Genomic DNA, 22,625 nt, shown 5'->3' on the forward strand with positions numbered 1-22,625 from the left:
TAGGGACGTTTCGGCTGCCTTGGGCAGAGAACCTAAGAACACAATGTGGAAAGGCCGCCATTTTAGGGTCTGGAGAGCAAAATCGGTCATTAGTGTGACCGCTGGCATGACTTGTGGGCACTTCCACATTGTCCATCATTCACTGACTCCCTCCCTTGTTCCTTCCTTCCTTCCTTCCTTCCTTCCTCTGCTAAGTGCCATTTAATAGCCTCATTCTCATTATTTTTCCTTTTTTTTAAATCCCCGCAGATCGTATTGCCTCCGCACCTTGAGAAAATCAGAGAGAAACTGGCAGAGAACATCCACGAACTGTGGGCCCTCACTCGCATTGAGCAGGGATGGATCTACGGGCCGGTGAGTTTTGCTCTACGGGAGCCAGATGTGTTCTGACCCAGCCTTACCAGAAATAAGAAACAGACTTCTTGTCCTGAAAAAGCAACAACCTTCTTTAGAATTTATGGCATTCGCACACCAAAAGGTCCAGGCTATAGTCAACTGTAGTAGCTTCACAAGTTAACCCCTTGTCCTCAGTTGTTCTCCTCTCCTCTCTGTGCATACGCCCACCTGGAACAGGCCCCAGCTGTTCTTCCTCCCTACTTATCTCAGTTTCTGAAGGCAGCTGCCTCTCTGGCGGCTGGGAACTGTCAGACAGCCCTGGCTCTCTCTCTGCTTCGGACGCAGAGCATCCATCGGAACCTTCCCTGGACTCCAGAGCTGGGACAAGTTCTTCCCCAACCTCTACGCCTTGCAATGATATCGCACAAGGGATGCAAACTTTTTCATTCCCATCATTGGTGGAATAGGGATCGTAGCCTGGGTGACGTCAGATCTCTTTTTGCCTCCTAAATACAATTGTAACAAAGATCCACTGATCCACCCTTGCTTAAATCTCAGGTCCGGGATGACAACAAACACCTGCACCCTTGTTTGTTGGATTTCCACAGCCTTCCTGAGCCGGAGCGCAATTACAACCTTCAGATGTCAGGAGAGACCCTCAAGTGAGTGATGGGCCGTCTTTGCTACCCAAGTGAGAAGAGCGGGTGTGGCTTAGCGCCTCCCCACCCGCCCAGAATAATTGCAATCCGACCTCTTGCTTTCTAGGACCTTGCTTGCCCTGGGCTGCCACGTGGGGATGGCGGACGAGAAAGCCGAAGAGAACCTGAAGAAAACCAAGCTGCCTAAAACGTAACCGGTTTGGCTTCCGTGGGTTGAGTGTGTAGAGCAGGGGTGTCAAACTGGATTTCATTGAGCGCCCCATCAGGGTTGCGTTTGACCTCGAGGATGGGGTGGGCGTGGCCGGGATGGGTGTAGTGGGCGTGGCCATGACAGCCACACCCACCCCAGCCTGAGATCAAACGTCACTCATGTCGGGGGTGCCTTTGGTAGTCCAAGCACTCTGTGCCAATAGAAATCGGCTCCTGTTTTCAGCCGCATTGGCCTCCTGCAGGCCTCTGCCAGTGAAAATAGAGCTTGGGTGGGCTGGACATGCCCACTGGGCTCCATTTTCACTGGAGGAGGCACCACGGCACGGTCCCCTGTTTCCAGGATCTAAGCATACCATGGGCCGGATCTGACCCCCAGGCCTTGTGTTTGACACCCTTCGTATAGAGGCTGGCTGTAGCCATGATGGCGAACCTATGGCATGTGTGGCAGAGGTGGCACATAAACCTCCCTATGGGCACGCGCACAGATGCCAGCTGCTCTTCTGGTTTTTGGCACCCGCATGCATGCCAGCCATCTTGGTACTTGCCAGAAACTCGAAGACCATGCGAGTGATCTTTGAGTTTCTGGCGCTCTGGCATTTCTTTCTTTCTTTCTTTCTTTCTTTCTTTCTTTCTTAATTTTCTTCCCTCCTTCCTTCCTTCCTTCCTTCCTTCCTTCGATACCGTCCAATCCCAAAGGACTCAGGGCGGCTCACAACAATATAAAATACAAAAAAAAAACCCAATTAAAAAGAAGTCAAATATACAATCTAACAATAAAACCCAGATTCAAACTCATAATAAATTAAATAATCAGGGTAGATACGTAGCATTCACACAATTTGGCCATGAAAGTTGTTACTTCATGGGCCCCAGGCTTGCTGGCAAAGTCAGGTCTTCGTGGCCCTATGGAAAGCCAGTAGGGTGGGAGCAGTACAGACTTTGGGGGGGAGCTTGTTCCTTAGAGCCAGGGCAGCAACAGAGAAGACCCGTTGTACCTACCTGAACGGTCTTCTCGATGCACTGGAAGGAGAGTCCAACATGGGTAATGTACCAATCTTATTGGTAGAGACTGAGTTATAATTAGCATAATAATAGCTACCGCCCCCTTACTGCTCCCATGAGCCCCAGTTTTAAAAACGAAAAACAATGTAAGAGGATAACCAACTTTTATTAATATAACTAACTTCAACTTCCCATCTCCGACGTCTCTGAACTTCAACTAGTCGGGTGGGTTTGGACTCTCCTTCCAGTGCATCGAGAAGACCGTTCAGGTAGGTACAACGGGTCTTCTCCACTGCATCTGGAAGGAGAGTCCAACATGGGATATACCAAAGATTTACTGCCCATGGGAGGGAGAAGGTCTTGACTGGGACGTTGGAGATGCACACACTTTCTGTAGCACCCGTCTACCAAACGCTGCTTCAGCGGACGCAAATGAGTCCAACTTGTAGTGCTTAATGAATGTTGAAGGCGCTGCCCATGTGGCAGCTCTGCAAATATCTTCTATCGAGGCCTGTGTCGTCCAGGCCGCCGATGTGGCCGCACTCCTGGTTGAATGGGCTGTTAGGCCCCTCGGGGGTTCGTGTCCTCCCGCTCTGTAAGCTTCCAGGATGCAGTCCTTTAACCAACGACTTATCGATTTAGAAGATAGTCCCAGTCCCATTCTGTGTTCCGAAAATGAAATAAACAATGTTTCAGACTTCCTGAACTGTTCCGTCCTCCGGATATAAATCTTTAAGGCCCGTCTAACGTCGACCTTATGCCAACTTAACTCTGATGGATGGTTTCCATGTGCACAGAAATCCGGTAAAATTAGTTCCTGCTTCCTGTGAAACAAGGTGTTCACCTTTGGAATGAATGTCGGGTCTAAACGAAGCACCACTCTATCCGGGTAAAAGATGCATAAATCTGATCTCACTGAGAGGGCTGACATCTCCGACACTCTGCGTGCAGAGGTGACCGCTACAAGGAAGGCTGTCTTCAATGAAAGGAGCCGAAGTGGGATTGATCTTAAGGGCTCAAAAGGTGGTTTTGTCAAGGCCTTAAGCACCAGCGAGAGGTCCCATGAAGGAAACCTCCGTATGGGTGGTGCATGTGAGTTTGAGGCTCCACGTATAAAGTCTCTCACCCACGTGTGATGGGCTAGCGAACGAGACTCCGGAGTCTGAATCATAGTCAAGAGTGCTGCTACCTGTCTCCTCAACGTGTTAGGAGCTAGTCCCCGGTCCATTCCTGCCTGCAGGAACTCCAGCACCGTAATCACCGATGCCTCCCTGGGGTTCTTGCCCTCCTTGCCACAGAATGTGCAAAAGGCCGCCCACGTGGCTTGATATATCCTGGAAGTGGAGGGGCGTCGAGCAGCTTGAATTGTGTCGATGACCTTCTCCGGCAGATGTTGATGCTTTAATCTGTGCCTTTCAAGTGCCAGACGGTTAGTTGTAGCCACTGGGGATCCGGGTGTTGAAGGTTCCCCTGGCTGAGGGAGATGATGTTGTCCGGCACCCTCCATGGTGGTGTTACTGACAGAGCCATCAGGTCGGCGAACCACGGTCGGCGAGGCCAGTGTGGCGCCACCATCAGGACCTCTGCCTTTTCTTGTAGGATTTTCTCTATCACTCTTGGTATCAGATTTACTGGGGGAAAGGCGTATAGCAGTCCTGTCGGCCAAGTCGACAGTAAGGCGTTGACCCCTTCTGTCCCTGGTTCCGGAAAACGTGAATAGAACCTCTGGGTCTGCGTATTCCGGTGAGTGGCGAACAGGTCTACAGATGGAGTCCCAAACCTGCGCGACATCTGTTGGAAAATCGCTGGGTCCAGCCTCCACTCTGATGGATCTAGCGTAGTCCTGCTGAGCCAGTCGGCCTGGGTGTTGTCGGTCCCGGCAATGTGCTCCGCAGACAAGGATGCTAGGTGAAGTTCGGCCCAATCGAATAGATCTGCCGTCTCTTCCATGAGGCGACGCGACCTCGTGCCCCCTTGGTGGTTCAGGTGGGCCCTGGTCGCCACATTGTCTGTAAGCACTAGTATGTGTTTGTCTCTGACCACAGAGAGGAAAGTCTGAAGAGCTAGAAAAACCGCTCTGAGTTCGAGAAAGTTTATGTTTATAGGTGTTAAGTCCTCTACAGACCATGTGCCCTGCGCCATGTGGGGGCCGATGTGAGCTCCCCACCCATAAAGGCTTGCGTCTGTCGTAAGAATCATCCTGTCTTGTATCTGAAAGGGGGAACCCTTCAGTACCGCCGGTGATGTCCACCATCTCAAGGACTTTCTGACGTTTCGCGGTATGCGGATTCGTTGGTGTGAGTGGCTCACCTTGGCTCTTTGTGCTGGTAGCAAAAGCCACTGTAAGTCTCGAATGTGGTGCCTGGCCCAGGGCACGATTCCTATAGCCGATACTAGTGTCCCCAACACCTTTGATAATAGGGACATTGGCGCCTGCCTGTGTTGACTGAGGCTGGCTACTAAACGTTGAATATTTAGTATTCTCTCCGGGGAGAGTGAGACGGAGCTTGACGAAGTGTCTATGATCGCTCCTAGGTGTAAGAGTCTGGTTCTGGGAGTCAATTGACTCTTCTCCATATTGATGGTGAAGCCATGCTTTTCTAATGTCTGCATGGTTTGGATCAAGTCTTGCCCCGCCTGCGTTGGTGACCTGGATAGGATAATGATATCGTCCAGGTACGCCATCAGTCTGATGGATTGAGAGCGCAGGTGGGCTGTCAAAGCATCCAGGAGTTTGGTAAAGGTCCGTGGAGCTGACGAAAGGCCGAATGGCATGGCCTTGTACTGGTAGTGAGTTCCTTCTGAGCAGAAGCGGAGGTACTTCCGGTGCGAAGGGTGTATAGGCACATGCAGGTATGCCTCTTTCAGGTCGATTGACGTTAACAGGTCTTGTGATCTGATTGAGGCCAAGATAGTTTGTAGAGAGTGCATGTGAAATCTCCGGTACTTTATAAAGATGTTTAGTTGTTTCAGGTTGAGGATTAACCTGCAACCCCCTGAGGACTTGGGTACGATGAAGATCCTTGAATAGAACCCTTTGCCCTCTTCCTGAGTCGGTACCGGTTCTATGGCCTGTATTTCCAGTAAATGCATGATCTCCTTCCGTAGTTGTAGTTTCTTTTGTGGTTCCCGAATCCTCGGGCAGTGTATGAACCGGTTGGGGGGTTGTCCCACGAACTCCAGGCGAAGTCCTCCCGACACCGTAGCCAGAACCCATAGGTCTGAAGACGAATTGTGCCAGGAAGCGCTGAAGTGTTGGAGCTTCCCCCCGATTGGTAGGTGTTTGGCAGAGTCACTTAGAGCGGCGGAAACCTCTCTGGTTGTTCCCCCGAAAGGGCCGCCTTGAATTCTGATATCCCCTGGATCTGTCTTGGAACGAGCCTCGGTCGCTCCTGAAAGTCTGGGAGAACTGACCTTGCGAGTACGGTCTGTGACTCTGTCCTGCCCCTGTGGGGTTATCCCAACGGGGGTTCTGGCGCCTCGTAAATGGTGTTGGCCTCCGGTCCTGGCGCCTGCCGGTTCTGGGTAGGACCTTTCTCTTGTCCTTGTCCTCAATGAGGACCTTGTCCAATATATCCCCAAATAGCATAGATCCCTGGAAAGGGGCTGACGCCAACCGCCACTTGGATTTCAAATCCGCAGGCCAGTGTCGAAGCCACAGTAGCCGGCGTGCTGCGATATTGGTAGCCATAGCCCTGCCAGAAAACTTAGCTGCATGTAGGGTGGCATCTGCGGAAAATTCCGCTGCAGCTCGCAGCTTGGCCAAGTCCTGACGTAACCTGCCGTCCTCTGGCCCTAGTCGGGATTGCATCTCTTGTAGCCATCGGAGAGAGGCTCTATTGATGAAGGATGCCGCGGCTGCTGCTCTGAATCCCCAGCTCGACATCTGGTGTGCCTTTTTTATGAGTATTTCCGCCTTCCGGTCCTCCGGTTTTAGGCTTTCCCCTGTTTCTGAGGGCACCAGGGCACTGGATACCAATGTCACGACTGGCTGGTCAATGGGTGGAAATTCAAGGAGTTTTTCCACTTCGTCATCGAACGTGTAGAATTTGCGTTCTAGGTTCGATGGGCCCTGAGCTGCAGCTGGGTATTGCCAGGGGCGCTTGGCTCCCTGCAGGAAAATGTTAGATGCTGGAAAATGCTCTGACTCGGGTTGAGGCTCCTGAAGCAAGGCATCTGGTGTCGTGTCTGCCTCCTCTGTTGTTTTAGTTGTACCAGACAGGTTCATTACCTGTTTAGCCTTAAATAAGAGGGTTCTGAACAGTGTAGGCTTAAACAGGCCTGCTGGTTGCGGTTGTTCCGGTTCTGGTCCTCTTTCGTCCTCTGAGAGGTCATGCTCTCTATCGCTGTCCTCTCCAGTGAACTGTTCTTCTGAAAAGGACCCCAAGCCCGAGGGGGGCGGTGCTGTCCAGACATGTCCTGTTGTTGCTTGTGGACGCTGTTGGCCATATTGGTGAGCTCCAGTCGCTATGCCCTGGGAGTAAACAGTTGCAATCATGTCCTGCAAGTCGGGCGGCATATCCTGCCATGTGCTTGCCTGTGTCCTCAGTCCCGCCGCTGTGGGCGTGAACGTGGCAGAGGGGCCCTGGGCACTCCTTCTAGGGTAGTCTGCTGACCCAGGCATGTGCCATGAAGGGCCTGGTGAGGGCATGACTTGAGGCAATGTGCTTGGCCCAGTGAAGGATTGTCTGTCTGGTGACCAGTCTCCTTCATGCCTAGCCCCAGGTAACCCAAAGGTAGATAGAGGGGTTAAGGGGGCAGGAGGCGAAACTTGACTCTGGCCCAGTGGTGTAGTTGAGGGAGAGGCTTGTAGGGCTGCCTCTAGTTTCCTCTCTAGGGCTTTAATTCGCTTTTCCGCCTCTTTAAGGGATGAGGCTGAGGCAGGGGAATGTGAAGTCTTTGACTTCTCCTTACTTTTCCCTTTCGGCTTGTCTTTTGGCAATGCTGGGGAGGTTGTTTTTTCAATTCCCGATTGCTCCTCCATGGTTATTCACTCTCTGCAATTTCCAGGAGTCTCCGGTATTTTTCCAAGCCTTACTGCCTCGTTAGTCAGCAAAAATAATGGCTGCCGTCCTGTAGCTCAACTACGCATGCGCACTGAGGCTCAGAGACCTACTCGCGCTCACCAGCTGCCGGAAATACTTCCGTTTGGCGCCATTCGGGTTGTGCAAGCAGCAACCAACATGGCGGCCCCCACGCCGTTCGCGGCTTTTTATTCCGGGGGGGGGGGGGCTGCCGCTGTTAGCCGCTCCCAGTCTAATGGCCATCCTTGCCTTGCTGGGTATTCCGCTCCCCATTTGGCATTCTCGGCCGGCTCCGCGGCTTCTATGCCGGCGGCTGCGGCGGCGGCTTGCCTGGCGGCTGTCCAGAAGCCGCTGAACAGCTGAGAGGCGCGGCGCGGGTCTCCGCCCGTTCTCGCCGGTCCACGGACCTCGCCAGCGGAGTCCTTGCCTCTGCGACCTTCTGCGGCTGCTGCGGCTTGTTCGGCGGCCGCCGAACAGCTGAGAGGCGCGGATCCGCTCTCTATTAGCGCCTTCGAATCTTCCAGTGGGGGGGGCGGACCCCCCCACCTTCGGATCGCCGCCCTGGTCTGGCCACGGAGGTCAGGGACCTTGGGGCGGGTTGCTCCTCTCTGGGGTGTTCCCACGGAGGGAATACACGACCCCTAAGGAGTATCGTAGGGGGTGCTGCCCGCGGAGGGCTAGAACCCCTTCCTTCTGTTCTTCTCGATCTTCCTTTCCATCCTGAAAGACAAAGAACAGGGTTAAAAACAGTCAAAGAAAACAATTTATTAACATTTATTAAACATTTCTTTCAGCAAAACTCAGCATGTCTCTACACTTAGACTGAGTTTTTAAAACTGGGGCTCATGGGAGCAGTAAGGGGGCGGTAGCTATTATTATGCTAATTATAACTCAGTCTCTACCAATAAGATTGGTACATTACCCATGTTGGACTCTCCTTCCAGATGCAGTGGAGAAGACCCTCTTCCGCGGCCCCATCAATCTGCATTGCTTAGTCGATGGGACCTGGAGGAGGCCAACTCTGTGTGCTATTATAGGTCTCTGAGAGGGATGCGGCAAGAGATTGTCCCGTAAATAGCATGCGCGAAGACCAGCTGCCAGATGGCCAGCATGCGTATGAGCTCCGGCCATCTGGTCTTTGGGTTTCCAAGGTTCCGGCATGTGCGTTCCAGTTTGGGTACTCAGTGCCCAAAAGGTTCGCCATCCCTGACCTCTAGTCTCCTAAGTGTCCCATCTGGTTTCCTCCTTTGCAGGTACATGATGTCCAATGGCTACAAACCAGCACCCTTGGATCTCAACCACATCAAGCTCACTCCGGCCCAGAACACGCTGGTGGACAGGCTGGCTGAGAACGGACACAACGTCTGGGCACGGGATCGCGTTCAACAGGGATGGACGTACAGCGTCGTACAGGTGGGGGTCTCCCGAGGAAAGGGTTTTCTAGGACAGAGGTCCCCAACCTGTGTAGCGGCAGTAATGGCAATCCGCCCCTGGACCAGGGTATCAAAGTCAAGGCCCGGGGACCGGATCCGACCCATGGGGCCAACCTGGAAATAGTGGAGGACTGGATCCCGGTGACTTCTGCCAGCAAAAACAGGGCCCCAAGCTCCATTTTCGGCTACCACGGCCTCCTGTATCCCTCTGCCAGCGAAAATGGAGCTCGGGAACCTGTTTTCGCTGGCAGGGGATTGCAGGAAGCCGTCACAGCCAAAAATGAAGCTTGGGTGCCTGTTTTCACTGGCAGAGCGCTCTGGCTGCCACAGGTGTCCCCAACATGATTGACATTGAGGTGGCCATGCCCCCCTGACCCCCCCCAGTCCCTCCGAGGTCAACACAACCCTGACGTGGCCTCCAATTAAATTGCATTTGATACCCCTGCTATGGATTTATGGTTGAAAGCCCCAATCTAGAAGGAAAAGGGAGCCAAGGGAGGCACGCTATGGGATGAGGAACCACAATGGTGGCATCTGGTGGTGTAGCTCAAGATTCCAGGTCATCTCCTCCACTACTACCAGCTTTTTAGTAAGGCACATTTGGCTTTGTGATGTGTTTTGTTTAAACTGCTTTGTGTTCATAGACCCGTATGTTCTTCTTGGGCTTGTAGGACATCAAAAACAAGCGTAACCCCCGTCTGGTGCCCTACCACCTCCTTGACGAGAGGACCAAGAAGACAAACCGGGACAGCTTGCGGGAAGCAGTGCGAACCCTCCTTGGCTACGGATACAACATTGAACCCCCAGATCAGGAAGCCTGTGAGTGTCTTCCATTCTTCAGCCTCTGGTTTCTACTTCTTAACCTCAGATTAGCAGAGTTGGAAGGGACCTTGTAGGTCATCTAGTCCAACCCCCCTCCCAAGCAGGAGACCCTGCCCCATTTCTGACCGATGGCCTCTTCTGGAAAGCTCCCAGTGATGAAGCTCCCACAACTTCCAAAGGCAACTTCTATTCCATGGGTTGATTGTTCTCACTGTCAGAAAATTCCTCCTTATTTCCAGGTTGAATCTCTCCTTGATCAGTTTCCAATCATTGTCCCTTGTCTGGCCTTTCGGTGCTTTGAAAATAGCTTGACCCCCTTCCTCTCTGCGGCAGCACCTCAGATATTGGAAGATATACTGTGTTCATTTCTGGAGACCTCACCTACAAAAAAGATACTGATAAAATTGAACGGGTCCAAAGATGGGCTACAAAAATGGTGGAAGGCCTTAAGCATAAAACGTATCAGGAAAGACTTCATGAACTCAATCTGTATAGTCTGGAGGACAGAAGGGAAAGGGGGGGGGGACATGATCGAAACATTTAAATATGTTAAAAGGGCTAAATAAGGTCCAGGAAGGAAGTGTTTTTAATAGGAAAGTGAACCCAAGAACAAGGGGACACAATCTGAGGTTAATTGGGGGAATGATCAGAAGCAGCGTAAGAAAATATTATTTTACTGAAAGAGAAATAGATTCTTGGAACAAACTTCCAGCAGACGTGGTTGGTAAATCCACAATGACTGAGTTTAAACATGCCTGGGATAAACATATATCCATCCTAAGATAAAATGCAGGAAATAGTATAAGGGCAGACGAGATGGACCAGGAGGTCTTTTTCTGCCGTCAGTCTTCTATGTTTCTCCGCTTCTTGGTCCCTGAACAGCTCAAGAACTGACCAAAGGACGGCTGGAAAAAGTCCGCATTTTCCGCGCTGAGGAGTTCTACGCGGTGAAGACGGGCAAGTGGTACTTTGAGTTTGAAGCCGTCACCACTGGCGAGATGCGGGTGGGTTGGGCCCGCCCGGACGTGCGTCCTGACGTGGAGCTGGGAGCCGATGACCTCGCCTACGTCTTCAACGGGCATCGGGTGAGTCTGGGCTGCCTCCTCCTCTTCATCCTGGGCCAGCCCTTGCCTTCTTCTCTTTGTTGCCTTCCCCTGAAGCATCCCTTCCGTTTGTCTCGGTCCCGCAGGGCCAGCGCTGGCACGTGGGGAGCGAGCCTTTTGGTCGCCCGTGGCTGCCGGGAGATGTGGTCGGATGCATGATTGACCTGATCGACAACCACATCATGTTTACGCTGAACGGGGAGATGCTGATTAGTGACTCGGGGTCAGAGCTGGCCTTCAAAGAAATAGAGACCGAAAACGGTAAGTAAGAGTATGCTCAAACCTCAGAGGCTGAACAAGCCTTTATTGTCATTACCCTGTGTACACAATGGCACATGAAGAGGAGAGGAGAAGAGAGGAGAAGAGAGGAGGAGAGGAAAGGAGAAGAGAAGAAGGGAATTCTTTGTTGGCCAAGTGTGGTTGGACATACAAGAAATTTGTCTTTGGTGCATATGATCTCAGGGTACATAAAAGAAAGAATACAATACAATACAATACAATACAATACAATACAATTCTTTATTGGCCAAGTGTGATTGGACACACGAGGAATTTGGTGCACATGATCTCAGGGTACATAAAAGAATAGAATAGAATAAATGTCCCCATGGACAATTGATGGGCCACTGTGGGACACAGAATGCTGGACTCAATGGGCTTTGGCCTGATTCAGCATGGCTCTTCTTAGGTTCTTAGGTTCTTATGATAGATAGACAGATATGGATGGAGAGACAAACAGACAGGTGACAGATAGAGATGAATGGATGGATGGATAGATGATAGATAGATAGGTTATTGAAACGGTTATTGAAAGTGCCGCCTCTATGTTGGTTGAGGCAGGCAGGATTCCCATTTGTTAGGGGTCAGGGGAAAGGGAGGGTTTTGCCTTCCCATTCTGCTCAAGATCCCGGTGGACAATTGATGGGCCACTGTGGGACACAGAATGCTGGACTCGATGGGCTTTGGCCCGATTCAGCATGGCTCTTCTTAGGTTCTTATGTGGAAAGCCAACACAAAATATTTCCCCGCTTAGCACAACTGGTGGAAAGCCAATGGTAAATATTCCTCCACAGAGTGGTAAGGACAGCAAAAATAATCATTTCCACTGTCCTTACCACTCTGCATAGCCTTCCTGTCTGACACTGGTGGAGGCTGAACATTTACTTATTCATTGTCGGGAACCCAACTTCGTTGTTTTTTCTCCCCATCTTTTTTACAGGCTTCATCCCAGTGTGCAGCTTGGGCCTGTCTCAGGTGGGACGGCTCAACTTGGGTCAGGATGTCAGCAGCCTTCGCTATTTCACCATCTGTGGCCTCCAAGAAGGTTACGAGCCCTTTGCCATCAACACGAAGCGGGAAGTCACCATGTGGTTCAGCAAAAGCCTGCCTCAGTTTTCCCCCGTGCCCGATGAGCACCCTCACTACGAGGTCAGTTGAAGGGGTGGAGCCTTGGGAGGGGTCACCTGCGGAAGGTGTGCATTGGGATTCAAATGTTGACAAGGAGAGCTCCATATTTGAGAAGCAACCATGGCAGCAAGAGGACATTCTGAAGTGGGAAGTGTTTATGAGCAAGAGGGGGCACGCATACCATATTTTTTGGAGTATAAGGTACACTGGAGTATAAGACACACTTTAATTTGGGGGGAGGAAAATAGGAAAATAATAATAATAATAATAATAATAATAATAATAATAATAATAATAATTTATTAGATTTATATGCCGCCCCTCTCCGAAGACTCTGCTTACCAGGTGTTCATCTGGCTAGCATCCTTAGTCTGGTCAGCTTCATCACATTATTTTATCCCCTGGCTGGGGCTTTAAAAAAACTTTATTTGGAGGGAGTAACAATGAAAGAGTTTGCAAGCGGGTAAGAGCTGAGAACATCATTAGCACCTGCAAAGAAACATTCGGAGCAAGTAGAGCGATGGAAAAAACCCTGCAAAGACTTAGGGTTTGGAAAACATTCTTTGCAGAGAGTAACAATGAAAGAACTTGCAAGCTGGTAAGAGGCTGGGAACCTGGTTAGGGCTAGAAAGAAATGTATTCGGAGCAAGTTGGAGCAGTGAAACAAACCCTGCAAAGACTTAGGGCTCGGAAAACACTCTTTGCAGAGAGAAACAATGAAGGAGCCTGCAAGATAAGAGCTGGGAAGATCGTTAGCAGCTAGTCAGGGCTGGAAAAAAAGCTACATTCAGTATAAGACACACTCTTATATCAGCCTCTTTTAGGGAGGAAAAAGGGTGTGTCTTACACTCCGAAAAATATGGTATCTTTCTACTAATGAATATTTGTTTGTAAGGTCTGGAGGACTCTAAAGTGGAGGTCTCCATAATACTTTGAAAAAACAGCAATGGAAGGTCAGGATGAGTTTGGGGAGAAACCTGCCCGCTGCTGCTGTAACCTTCTGCTTTGGTCCTCCGTGGGCAGGTGTCACGGATTGACGGCACTGTGGACAACCCGCCGTGTCTAAAGCTGACGCACCGGACGTTCAGCTCCCAGAACGCCGTGGTGGAACTCCTCTTCCTGCGCCTCAGTATGCCGGTGGAGTTCCACGAGAAGTTCAAGGTCCCAGCTGGTACCACTCCGCTGACTCACGCGCTCACCATCCCTGAAGACGAGGTCAAGGACGTAGACCTGGATTCCGAGTTTGAGCAGTTGAAGAAAACCGCCAGCCGCAAGGAAGCCGAGGAAGCTGAGAAGGAGAAACAAGGCCCGGGTTCGCCAGCCGCCCACAAGGAGTTGCCCAAAGAGGCCCCCAAAGCAGAGAACGAGAAGGACGCCTCCAACGAAAAGAGCAAAGCCAAAAGAGGGTAAGAAAGAACTCTGTGGAAAACTTAACAGGAGATCAGGAAATCTCCTAGTGGGGAGATGATTGGGTTCAAAAGGAATTATTATTATTATTATTATTATTATTATTATTATTATTATTATTATCATCATCATCATCATCATCATTATTATGATGATGGGGAATGCAGCATACAAATCCAATTAATAAATAAAACAACAACAACAACAACAACAACAACAGAGTTGGAAGGGACCTTGGAGGTCTTCTAGTCCAACCCCCTGTTTAGGCAGGAAACCCTACATTTCTTCAGACAGATGGTTATCCAACATCTTCTTAAAAACTTCCAAAGTTGGAGCATTCACAGCTTCTGGAGGCAACTTCTGTTCCACTGACTAATTGTTCTGACTGTCATGAAATTTCTCCTTAGTTCTAAGTTGCTTCGCTCCTTGTTTAGTTTCCACCCATTGCTTCTTGTTCTACCCTCAGGTGCTGTGGAGAATAGTTTGACTCCTTCTTCTTTGTGGCAGCCCCTGGAACACTGCTATCATATTTCCCCTGGTCCTTCTTTTCATTAAATTGCCATGTCCAGTTCTTGTAACCATTCTTCATATGTTTTAGCCTCCAGTCCCCTAAACATCTTTGTCGCTCTTCTCTGCACTTTTTCTTGAGTCTTAATATCCTTTTTGCATCGCGGCGACCAAAACTGAATGCAGTATTCCAAGTGCATTCAGTTTAATGAAAATGATATTTAGATATTCAAGTGGTAGAAGAATCATTCTTGGAATAGAATAGAATAGAATTTTTATTGGCCAAGTGTGATTGGACACACAAGGAATTTGTCTTGGTGCATATGCTCTCAGCGTACATAAAATAAAATATACATTTGTCAAGAATCATGTGGTACGACACTTAATGATTGGTTCTGGACTAGTTCCGACAGAGTTGAACAGGGTTCATTTCCAAGAAGTGCGCGCTGGAGAAAATCAAGTGGGTCATCTTAGATGAAAGATCTATTGTCCTTTCTGATCATATCCTCCTTATTTATCTTCTCCAGCTTCTTGTTCAAAGCCAAGAAAGCCACCACCCTCATTACTCCGGCTCCTGTAGTTCCCACAGTACATCGGCTTGAAGAGGAAGTAGTTCCCGATGACCGGGATGACCCGGAAATCATCATGAACACCACAACGGTAACAGGAACTTGGATATCTAGCGACTGAGTACAATACTTGTTAATGTACGAGCAGAGTAATCCTTGTTTACCAAGGTTGTGCACACACAGAAACGTTTAGATTGAGTTGTGAATAACTACTCAGCCACACACAGATATACTAACTTGAATTAAAGTTTACTTTGAGAAATAACATATTGAGATAAACAGTCTAAAATCATACATATAATAATAAGTCAGAATAACAATCCAAATATTACCAAGTACATAGTCTTTCTTACCAGTTGTCATAATCAGTAAACAAAGATATCAAACCTGAACACATTTTAGCTGTAATACATAACTACAGTACAGAACATGCAGAGAATTGCAGAGCAAACCTACCAGTGAGTAGCCCTTAACAGTGAGTAGCCGGATAAAGAGAAACGGAGAGGGTGACTCTGTGAAATAAACTATGAACTCTACCTCCCTCTTGTGGCAGTCTACAACACCTGCAGCCAATATATTGCCAACCCAAGCATTATGGACAGAGTCCTAACAATACTGCTGACCGCTACTTGACATTTTCCAAATTTTTTTGGGAATGCACTGTGGTGGAACATAGTCTGAATTCCCAGACGAGAGGTGCTGCATTCCAGAGGAGAAAGAGACAACAAAGTTAAGATAGTTTGGTTGAGAGGGTGAAGATACCTCCTTCCTAGAAGTACTCAGAGTCTATTTAAAGGTGCAAATAATTGCTTTAGTTTGGCATGATTGATGTAAGTTACTTCTAAGCAGTTCTAAGTTGTTCTTCGTCTATCCGTCAAAACTTTGACAGCTTCTGAGAACTTCTGGAGAGAAGCCGTCTTAACTTACTTCCTCCCTACCAACCTATCTTAACTTTGTTGTCTCTTACTCCTCTGAAATGCAGCCCCTCCGTCCTGGGAATCCAGATTACATTCCACTACAGCATTTCTGGTACTCCAGAATGGAAATGTTAGATGGAGGTCAAAGTAGCATGTTCTTGTGATAATCTCTTGTCCATGAGTGATTTACAGAATACTTTTGCTGGACTATTAGTAATGTTTGAGGAACTCAACGTCCCATGCCATATTGTTTACCCTTTGCACCTTTCTCTTTCCAACCTAACAGTATTACTACTCGGTCCGGATATTTGCAGGCCAAGAGCCCACTACTGTCTGGGTAGGCTGGGTGACCCCCGATTACCACCAGCACGACATGAACTTCGACCTCACGAAGGTGCGCAATGTCACAGTCACCATGGGTGACGACAAAGGAAACATCCACGACAGGTAAGCGTTATCCAGACCTCTGCTGGGCATTACGGATCATGTTAGTACATGGTACTCACCAGTATTTGGGGTTGTCATGTATGTAAACTACCAATTGTAGTTTGTACCTTTATAGATGCAATATACCTTTAAGGACTTTGGCTGGTTCACCATAAGAGGGCGCCAGCACTCTCTCCCACCCTCTCTCTTATTGAAATCTGTTCAATAAATTTCTTTTTTTTAAAATTGCATTACTTTTGGAACGCACCCTGTAAGTGCTATTGCTAACTCCATTATCCCTCATTTCAACAGTATCAAAAGAAGCAACTGCTACATGGTTTGGGGAGGGGAGTTTGTCAGCAGTACCCAGCAGACCCGAGTTAGCACAGTGGACCTGGTGATCGGTTGCCTGGTTGATTTGGCCACGGGGCTCATGACTTTCACAGCCAACGGGAAAGAAGTCAACACTTTCTTCCAGGTAAGCGGATTCAGGATACGTTCAGACAGGAGATTGATTGATTGATTGATTGATTGATTGATTGATTGATTGATTGACTTCTATGCCGCCCAATCCCAAAGGACTAAGGGCGGCTTACAATAATATAAAAAAGTACAGAGCAATAAGTCAAGTAGAAATTAAAACAATAATCCCAGTTAAAACCCACAACTCAGCAATCCAACCAAAAGATAGATATCATTCCGTACAATTTGGCCATGAAAGATGGCCCCAATACTGCCGGCAAAGACAGGTCTTTGTAGCCTTTCAGAAGGCCAGCAGGGTGGGACCAGTTTGGACATTTAGGGAGATTTTGGGATGGACGGATAAGCAATCAAGGAAGTGTTTAGACGAGATCAGGAGAGCCTTGTCTCAGAGGAGTTCTATCAGGGGTGTCAAACTCAAGGCCCAGGGGCTGGATCTGGTCCGCAGGGTGTTTAGATGTGGCTTGCAGGGCCGCCCTGGAAAACAGCAAAGAATCGGCTTGCGGTGCTTCTGCCAGTGAAAACAGACCTTGGGAGGGCTGCATGAAGTTGCAGGAGGCCATTGCAGCTGAAAGCAGAGCTCGTGAGGCCCATGGGCGGCATTTCCAAGCACCATTTTTGCTGGCAGAAGGTTGCAGGAGGCCATTGCAGCCAAAAACAGAGCTCGGGAGCTTGTTTTCGCTGCCAGAACGCTCGGGCCGCCAAAAGTGCCCCCCCAACACGAGTGCTGCCAGACCTTCCTTGTCCACGCCCTCCGCTCTCCTGAAGTCAAACACAACCCTGATTCAGCCCTCAATGAAATGGAGTTTGTCACTCCTGAGTTGGATGAGTAGGGCTCTTGATAGTCCTTTCCTTGGCTGCAGAAGATATAGATGTCAGGTCCACCACAAATTGAAGCTTTTAGGAAAGGAATCCAGGATAACCAATCGGGATAAATTCATGTATGCCCTGCCAACAATTTGCAAATAATATAACAATAATGCAATCCATATGATATTCAGATGGGTATTTTTAAAAATAATAATTTATTATTTTATTTATTTTATTCGACTTTTATGCCGCCCAATCCCGAAGGACTCATGGTGGTTTAATAATAATCCAGTCCAGATGATATTCAGATGGGTGTTTTTAAAAATATGGAAAATGACCATTGGGAGACAGGAATAGGCAATTCCAGCCTGTGTGAATTATGAATTCACTAAGGCTGGCTGGTGAATTCTGGGAGTTGAAGTCCATAAGTAGTCAAGTTTGGAGACCCCGATCTACATTGTAAGACGCTGCTCTATTTCAGTATTCTAATCAAAAGGTGTCATTTTTATCCTTAGATATTTACAGTTGCGGGAAATCTTTCCTAATCAAATGAAACCTTGTTTTCTTTTCTTTTGGCTTCTTCTCTTCTCCCACAACTGGTCCATCTCAGGTGGAGCCCAACACAAAACTGTTTCCTGCCATTGTCGCTCTCCCAACAAACCAGAATGTTGTCCAGTTTGAACTGGGGAAACTGAAGGTAAGGCCCATCCCTGCAGTTGCACGTTGGAACATTAAAAAAAAAAAAATATCGCTCCCGGAATAATGCAAGAATTCCCTTGTATCAGGTTGGGTTGGAAATATACTTAAATAACAGAATATAACTCCAAGTAAATCAAACTTCTGTGAAATCAAACTGTCCACTTAGCAAGCAACACTGATTGACAAGCAATTTCATTTTGTTGTCAGCACATTCAACTTTGTACAGAACAAAGTATTCAATGAGAATACAGTGGTGCCTCTACTTACGAACTTAATTCGTTCCGTGACTAGGTTCTTAAGTAGAAAAGTTTGTAAGAAGAAGCAATTTTTCCCATAGGAATCAATGTAAAAGCAAATAATGTGTGCGATTGGGGAAACCACAGGGAGGGTTGAGGCCCTGTTTCCTCCCAGGAGATTCCTAGAGAGGCCCCACAGAGGCTTCTCCATCTGCCTTTGCCGGTTACAGTTTCGGAGGCTTGGATTTGTAAGTGGAAAATGGTTCTTGAGAAGAGGCAAAAAAATCTTGAACACTCGGTTCTTATCTAGAAAAGTTCGTAATTAGAGGCGTTCTTAGGTAGAGGTCCCACTGTATTTCATTCATTCAGATCTCGGATGTGTTATTTGAGTGTTCCCTTTATTTTTTTGAGCAGTGTATTATGCGCAGATTAGTTAACGCACCATTTCCCTTTTTCTTTTCCAACTTCTTGTGGGACAGAACATTATGCCGATATCAGCTGCCATGTTCCGGAGCGAGCGGAAAAACCCGGAGCCCCAGTGCCCACCTCGCCTTGCCATTCAAATGCTGGCGCCCATGACCTGGAGCCGTATGCCCAATGACTTTCTACGGGTGGACGTTGCTCGCTTTAGTGACCGCCATGGCTGGATGGTTGAATGCCTGGAACCAAACATAATGATGGCCCTTCATATCCCAGAGGAAAACCGGTGAGAACCTAGCAGTCTTCCATTTCACTTCCGAGAAACAGGATCCAGGGTGTTTTCCAACTCGACCTGGATGGGGGATTCTGGGAGTTGAAATCTGCAGGGACCCAAGGTAAAAGAAGACTATCGGCTGAGTCTATGATTCTGTCACTCAGACGAGTGTGATGGAATGAAGTTGGGAAACTCTCAGCCAGGCACAGAGGGAGGAGTCAAGCAGGGAACTAGCCTTGAGTCTTTACGCAGCTGCAAGAGGCATTAATCTGACTTCTCCTTAAGCTCCGTGGAACGTTATTTTTTCCCCAAAAAAGTTTTTAAATTCTTCTCTACCTTCACAAATACAGATTAAACATATACCTTCCAATATTACGTACATCATAGAGAGCAATTCACAGGGTAGATTTAACAGTTATGCTGATATTTGCTTTAGTCTGGCAAGATTCTGTCTGGAGGAAAACAACAATACAGAAACTATTCCATGTACAATTCTTGGTTCTGACAAAGAAAGAGCAACTACAATTATGTTAAAAAAAAACCCTATCCTCTGAAGATATTTAATATTTAGGCTTTCGTCTGCTTGCCTAATTTAGCAAAGGGAGGCATCTATTGATGAATGGAGTTGCTGAACATTAGGAGATAGAAATTATTTGCCAATTATTTATTTACTTATTTATTTATTTATTGGATTTGTATGCCGCCCCTCTCCCTAGACTCGGGGCGGCTAGCAACAGTAGTACAAAACAGCATGAAAATCCAATACTAAAGCAGTTAAAAAAACCCTTATTTGTAAAACCAAACATACATACAAACAAACATACCATGCATAAATTGTAAAGCCTAGGGGGAAAGAATATCTCAGTTCCCCCATGCCTGACGGCAGAGGTGGGTTTTAAGGAGCTTACAAAATTAGCAAATGGTTCCACTTTCTAAGACCGGGATAGGGAACGTTGGCTCTTCTATGACTTGTGGACTCCAACTCTCACCATTCCTGAGCCAATCATGGTAGGAATTCTGGGAGCTGAAGTCCACAAGTCATAGAGGAGCCAACGTTCCCTTCCCCTGTTCTAAGACGGGACCAAACCTGGGATTCCCCTCCTGTTTAACTCTCAAACTTTCCCCTCCCCGTCCTTCTTTCAGGTGTATAGACGTTCTGGAATTGTCCGAGCGCCAAGACCTATTGACTTTCCACTCCCATACCCTGAAGTTGTACTGTGCCGTGTGCGCCTTGGGCAACAACCGGGTGGCCCACGCCTTGTGTAGCCACGTGGACGAGTCGCAGTTGCTCTACACCATCGAGAGCAACCATCTCCCGGGTCTGCTGCGTAGTGGCTACTACGACCTCCTCATCAGCATGCACCTGGAGTCGGCCAAGCGTTCCCGCCTCATGATGAACAGTGAGTTCATTGTCCCCATGACGGACGAGACCAAGACCATCACGCTCTTCCCGGATAGCATGAAGAAACCGGGGCTGCCCGGGGTGGGCATGAGCACCTGCCTGCGCCCCCCGCTCCACTTCTCCGACACCTGTTTTGTCAGCACCAGCTCTGAGCTCTACCAGCTGAGCCCTTCCATCCCGTTGGAGGCGCTGAAGGTGAAGGCCATCAACATGCTGACGGAGGCTGTCCAAGACGGAGGGCAACACACCCGGGACCCTGTAGGGGGCAGTGTGGAGTTCCAGTTCGTGCCGGTCCTGAAGTTGGTCTGCACCCTCCTCATCATGGGCGTGTTTGAGGACGAAGACGTGCGCCACATCCTCAAGATGATCGACCCCAACGTCTTTGGGGAATCCAAAGAGGAGGAGGAAGTTCCGGTGGGCGCTGAGGAGGCGGCAGGGGAAGGAGAAGACCAGGGCTATGGGGAGGAGGAAGAGGAGGAGGAGGAAGAAGCAGGAGAGGAAGAGGAGGAGGAAGAGGAGAAAGAGGCTGGAGAGGAGCAGAAGGAAGAAGCCGAAGAAGGAGAAAAGAAGGAGCTGAAGGCCATTGAGGCTGGGGAAGCCGAACCCAAAGAGGACAAGGAAGGGTTGGAAGAAGGCCTACTGCAAATGAAGCTCCCAGAATCAGTCAAGTTGCAGGTAAAAGAAGGAGGTTGTGGAGATTTCTCTTGGTTTCCTTCAGTTCCTCCAGCAGCACCCTTCAAGTGCTTGAAGAACAAAAAACCTACATCTATCATCTCAGAAAGGAATAACAAACTAACAAGAGTTGGACAGGACCTTGGACCTCTAGAACAGTGTTTCCCAACCTTGGCAACTTGAAGATATTTGGACTTCAACTTTCAGAATTCTGGGAGTTGAAGTCCAGATATCTCCAATTTTCCAAGGTTGGGAAACACTGCTCTAGAACAGAGGTCCCCAACCGCCGGTCCGCGGACCGGGACCGGGCCGTTGGGGTTTTCCAGCCGGTCCGCGGCGTCGGAGACCCAAAGCCCATCCTGCGTGGAGGGAGACGGAGCCAAGCGGGGCCACCCGGAGACCTTTTCCCGTCTTCTTCTCCTCGCTCGCTCCCCTCATAACCAGCAGCCCCGCTCGCGGGGGGATGCCCGTTCGTAGCTACGCCATCCCTCCAGCGTCGAGGGGGCTTCTGAGGCTGAAGGGAAGAGCCGGAATGCCCTTCCCGCATTTAGATTGCTTGCCGTTGGGGGAAACGGAGGAGGCGGCGGCGGTGGGGCGCGATCGCCTAGTTTCTGGAGCGAGGAGAAAAGAACCGCCGCCTCCTCCGTTTCCCCCAACGGCAAGCAATCTAAACCCGGGAAGGGCATTCCGGCGCTTCCCTTCAGCCTCAGAAGCCCCCTCGACGCTGGAGGGATGGTTATGAGGGGAGCGAGCGAGGAGAAGAAGACGTCCCACTCATCGCTCCTGAGGGAACGGGCGAGGGCGTCACTAAGCTCCACCCCTCCATAACCCCACCCCCATATGACCAAAGCCCCCCCCCCCCCCCCCCACCGGGCCGTAGAAAACTCGTCTAACTTAAAGCCGGTCCCTGGTGCTAAAAAGGTTGGGGACCTCTGCTCTAGAAGACCTCCAAGGTCCCTTCCAACTTTGTTATTCTGTTAAGATAGGTTTCCATCTGGAGGCATCTCTGGATCATCAACATTCCCAACCCAAGACTCTGATTATTACAAGACTAGGGGGAAGTTTTGTGATTGGATAGAGAGTTAAGAACTATGTGTAGCTAATACTGAAAAATTGGAACGAGAATTAGTTAACTCTGGCAGCTGCCTCCATCTTCTGTCTGCCCATCTCTTTCCCTCCTCTTCCTCCTCCTCCAGATGTGCAACCTGTTGCAGTTTTTCTGGGACCGCGAGCTGCAGCACCGCGTGGAAGCCATCATTGCCTTTTCGGAGCGCTACATGGACAGCCTGCAGACCAACCAACGGCAGCGCTACTCCACCTTGATGCAGGCCTTCACCATGTCCGCTGCAGAGACCGCCAGGCGCACCCGCGAATTCCGCTCTCCTCCCCAGGAGCAGGTATTGGGCGGGGCTCCCGGGAGTGGGGAGGAGCCAAAGCTAAAAGGGAGGGGAGAACCACTCGGGTAGAACGTACAAAGGTGTTATGCATGTCGGCAATGTCGGGTTCAGGAGTTTGAAACTCTGGGAAGGGCTAGTAAATCGTTGTTTGAAATCCAGGACGGTTGGATATCTTGCTACTAAATGCACTTGGGGAATTCCAGTTTAGGGTTTATATTTAGGATTTGGGTTTAGAGTTAGATAAAGTTAGATTTACATATACTGTAGATTTAAGATTTAGATTTTAGATTTAGATATAGTGTTAATTTACATTTAGATTTAAGATTTAGAGAGATTTACACTTAGAGTTAGATTTAAATATAATTTGATTTACATTTACATTTAAGATTTAGAGTTAGATTTAGATAGTGTGA

General features: G+C 48.9%; 1 protein-coding gene across 1 annotated transcript in view; it reads left to right on the forward strand.

Annotated features, from left to right (window-relative positions):
* Positions 1-22,625, forward strand: part of LOC139155673 (ryanodine receptor 1-like) — a 141,681-nt gene that overhangs the window by 38,859 nt on the left and 80,197 nt on the right. Inside the window, exons 21-36 of the mRNA XM_070730915.1 lie at positions 250-354; positions 895-998; positions 1,102-1,185; positions 8,485-8,644; positions 9,336-9,483; positions 10,369-10,571; positions 10,676-10,850; positions 11,809-12,017; positions 13,020-13,402; positions 14,438-14,570; positions 15,683-15,843; positions 16,135-16,300; positions 17,723-17,809; positions 18,527-18,753; positions 19,885-20,818; positions 22,012-22,212. Coding sequence (XP_070587016.1) covers positions 250-354; positions 895-998; positions 1,102-1,185; positions 8,485-8,644; positions 9,336-9,483; positions 10,369-10,571; positions 10,676-10,850; positions 11,809-12,017; positions 13,020-13,402; positions 14,438-14,570; positions 15,683-15,843; positions 16,135-16,300; positions 17,723-17,809; positions 18,527-18,753; positions 19,885-20,818; positions 22,012-22,212 — 3,480 coding nt within the window. The remainder of the gene's footprint in view (positions 1-249; positions 355-894; positions 999-1,101; positions 1,186-8,484; positions 8,645-9,335; positions 9,484-10,368; positions 10,572-10,675; positions 10,851-11,808; positions 12,018-13,019; positions 13,403-14,437; positions 14,571-15,682; positions 15,844-16,134; positions 16,301-17,722; positions 17,810-18,526; positions 18,754-19,884; positions 20,819-22,011; positions 22,213-22,625) is intronic.

The sequence above is a fragment of the Erythrolamprus reginae genome, unplaced genomic scaffold (assembly GCF_031021105.1).
Source record: "Erythrolamprus reginae isolate rEryReg1 unplaced genomic scaffold, rEryReg1.hap1 H_43, whole genome shotgun sequence".
Taxonomy (NCBI): Eukaryota; Metazoa; Chordata; class Lepidosauria; order Squamata; family Dipsadidae; genus Erythrolamprus; species Erythrolamprus reginae.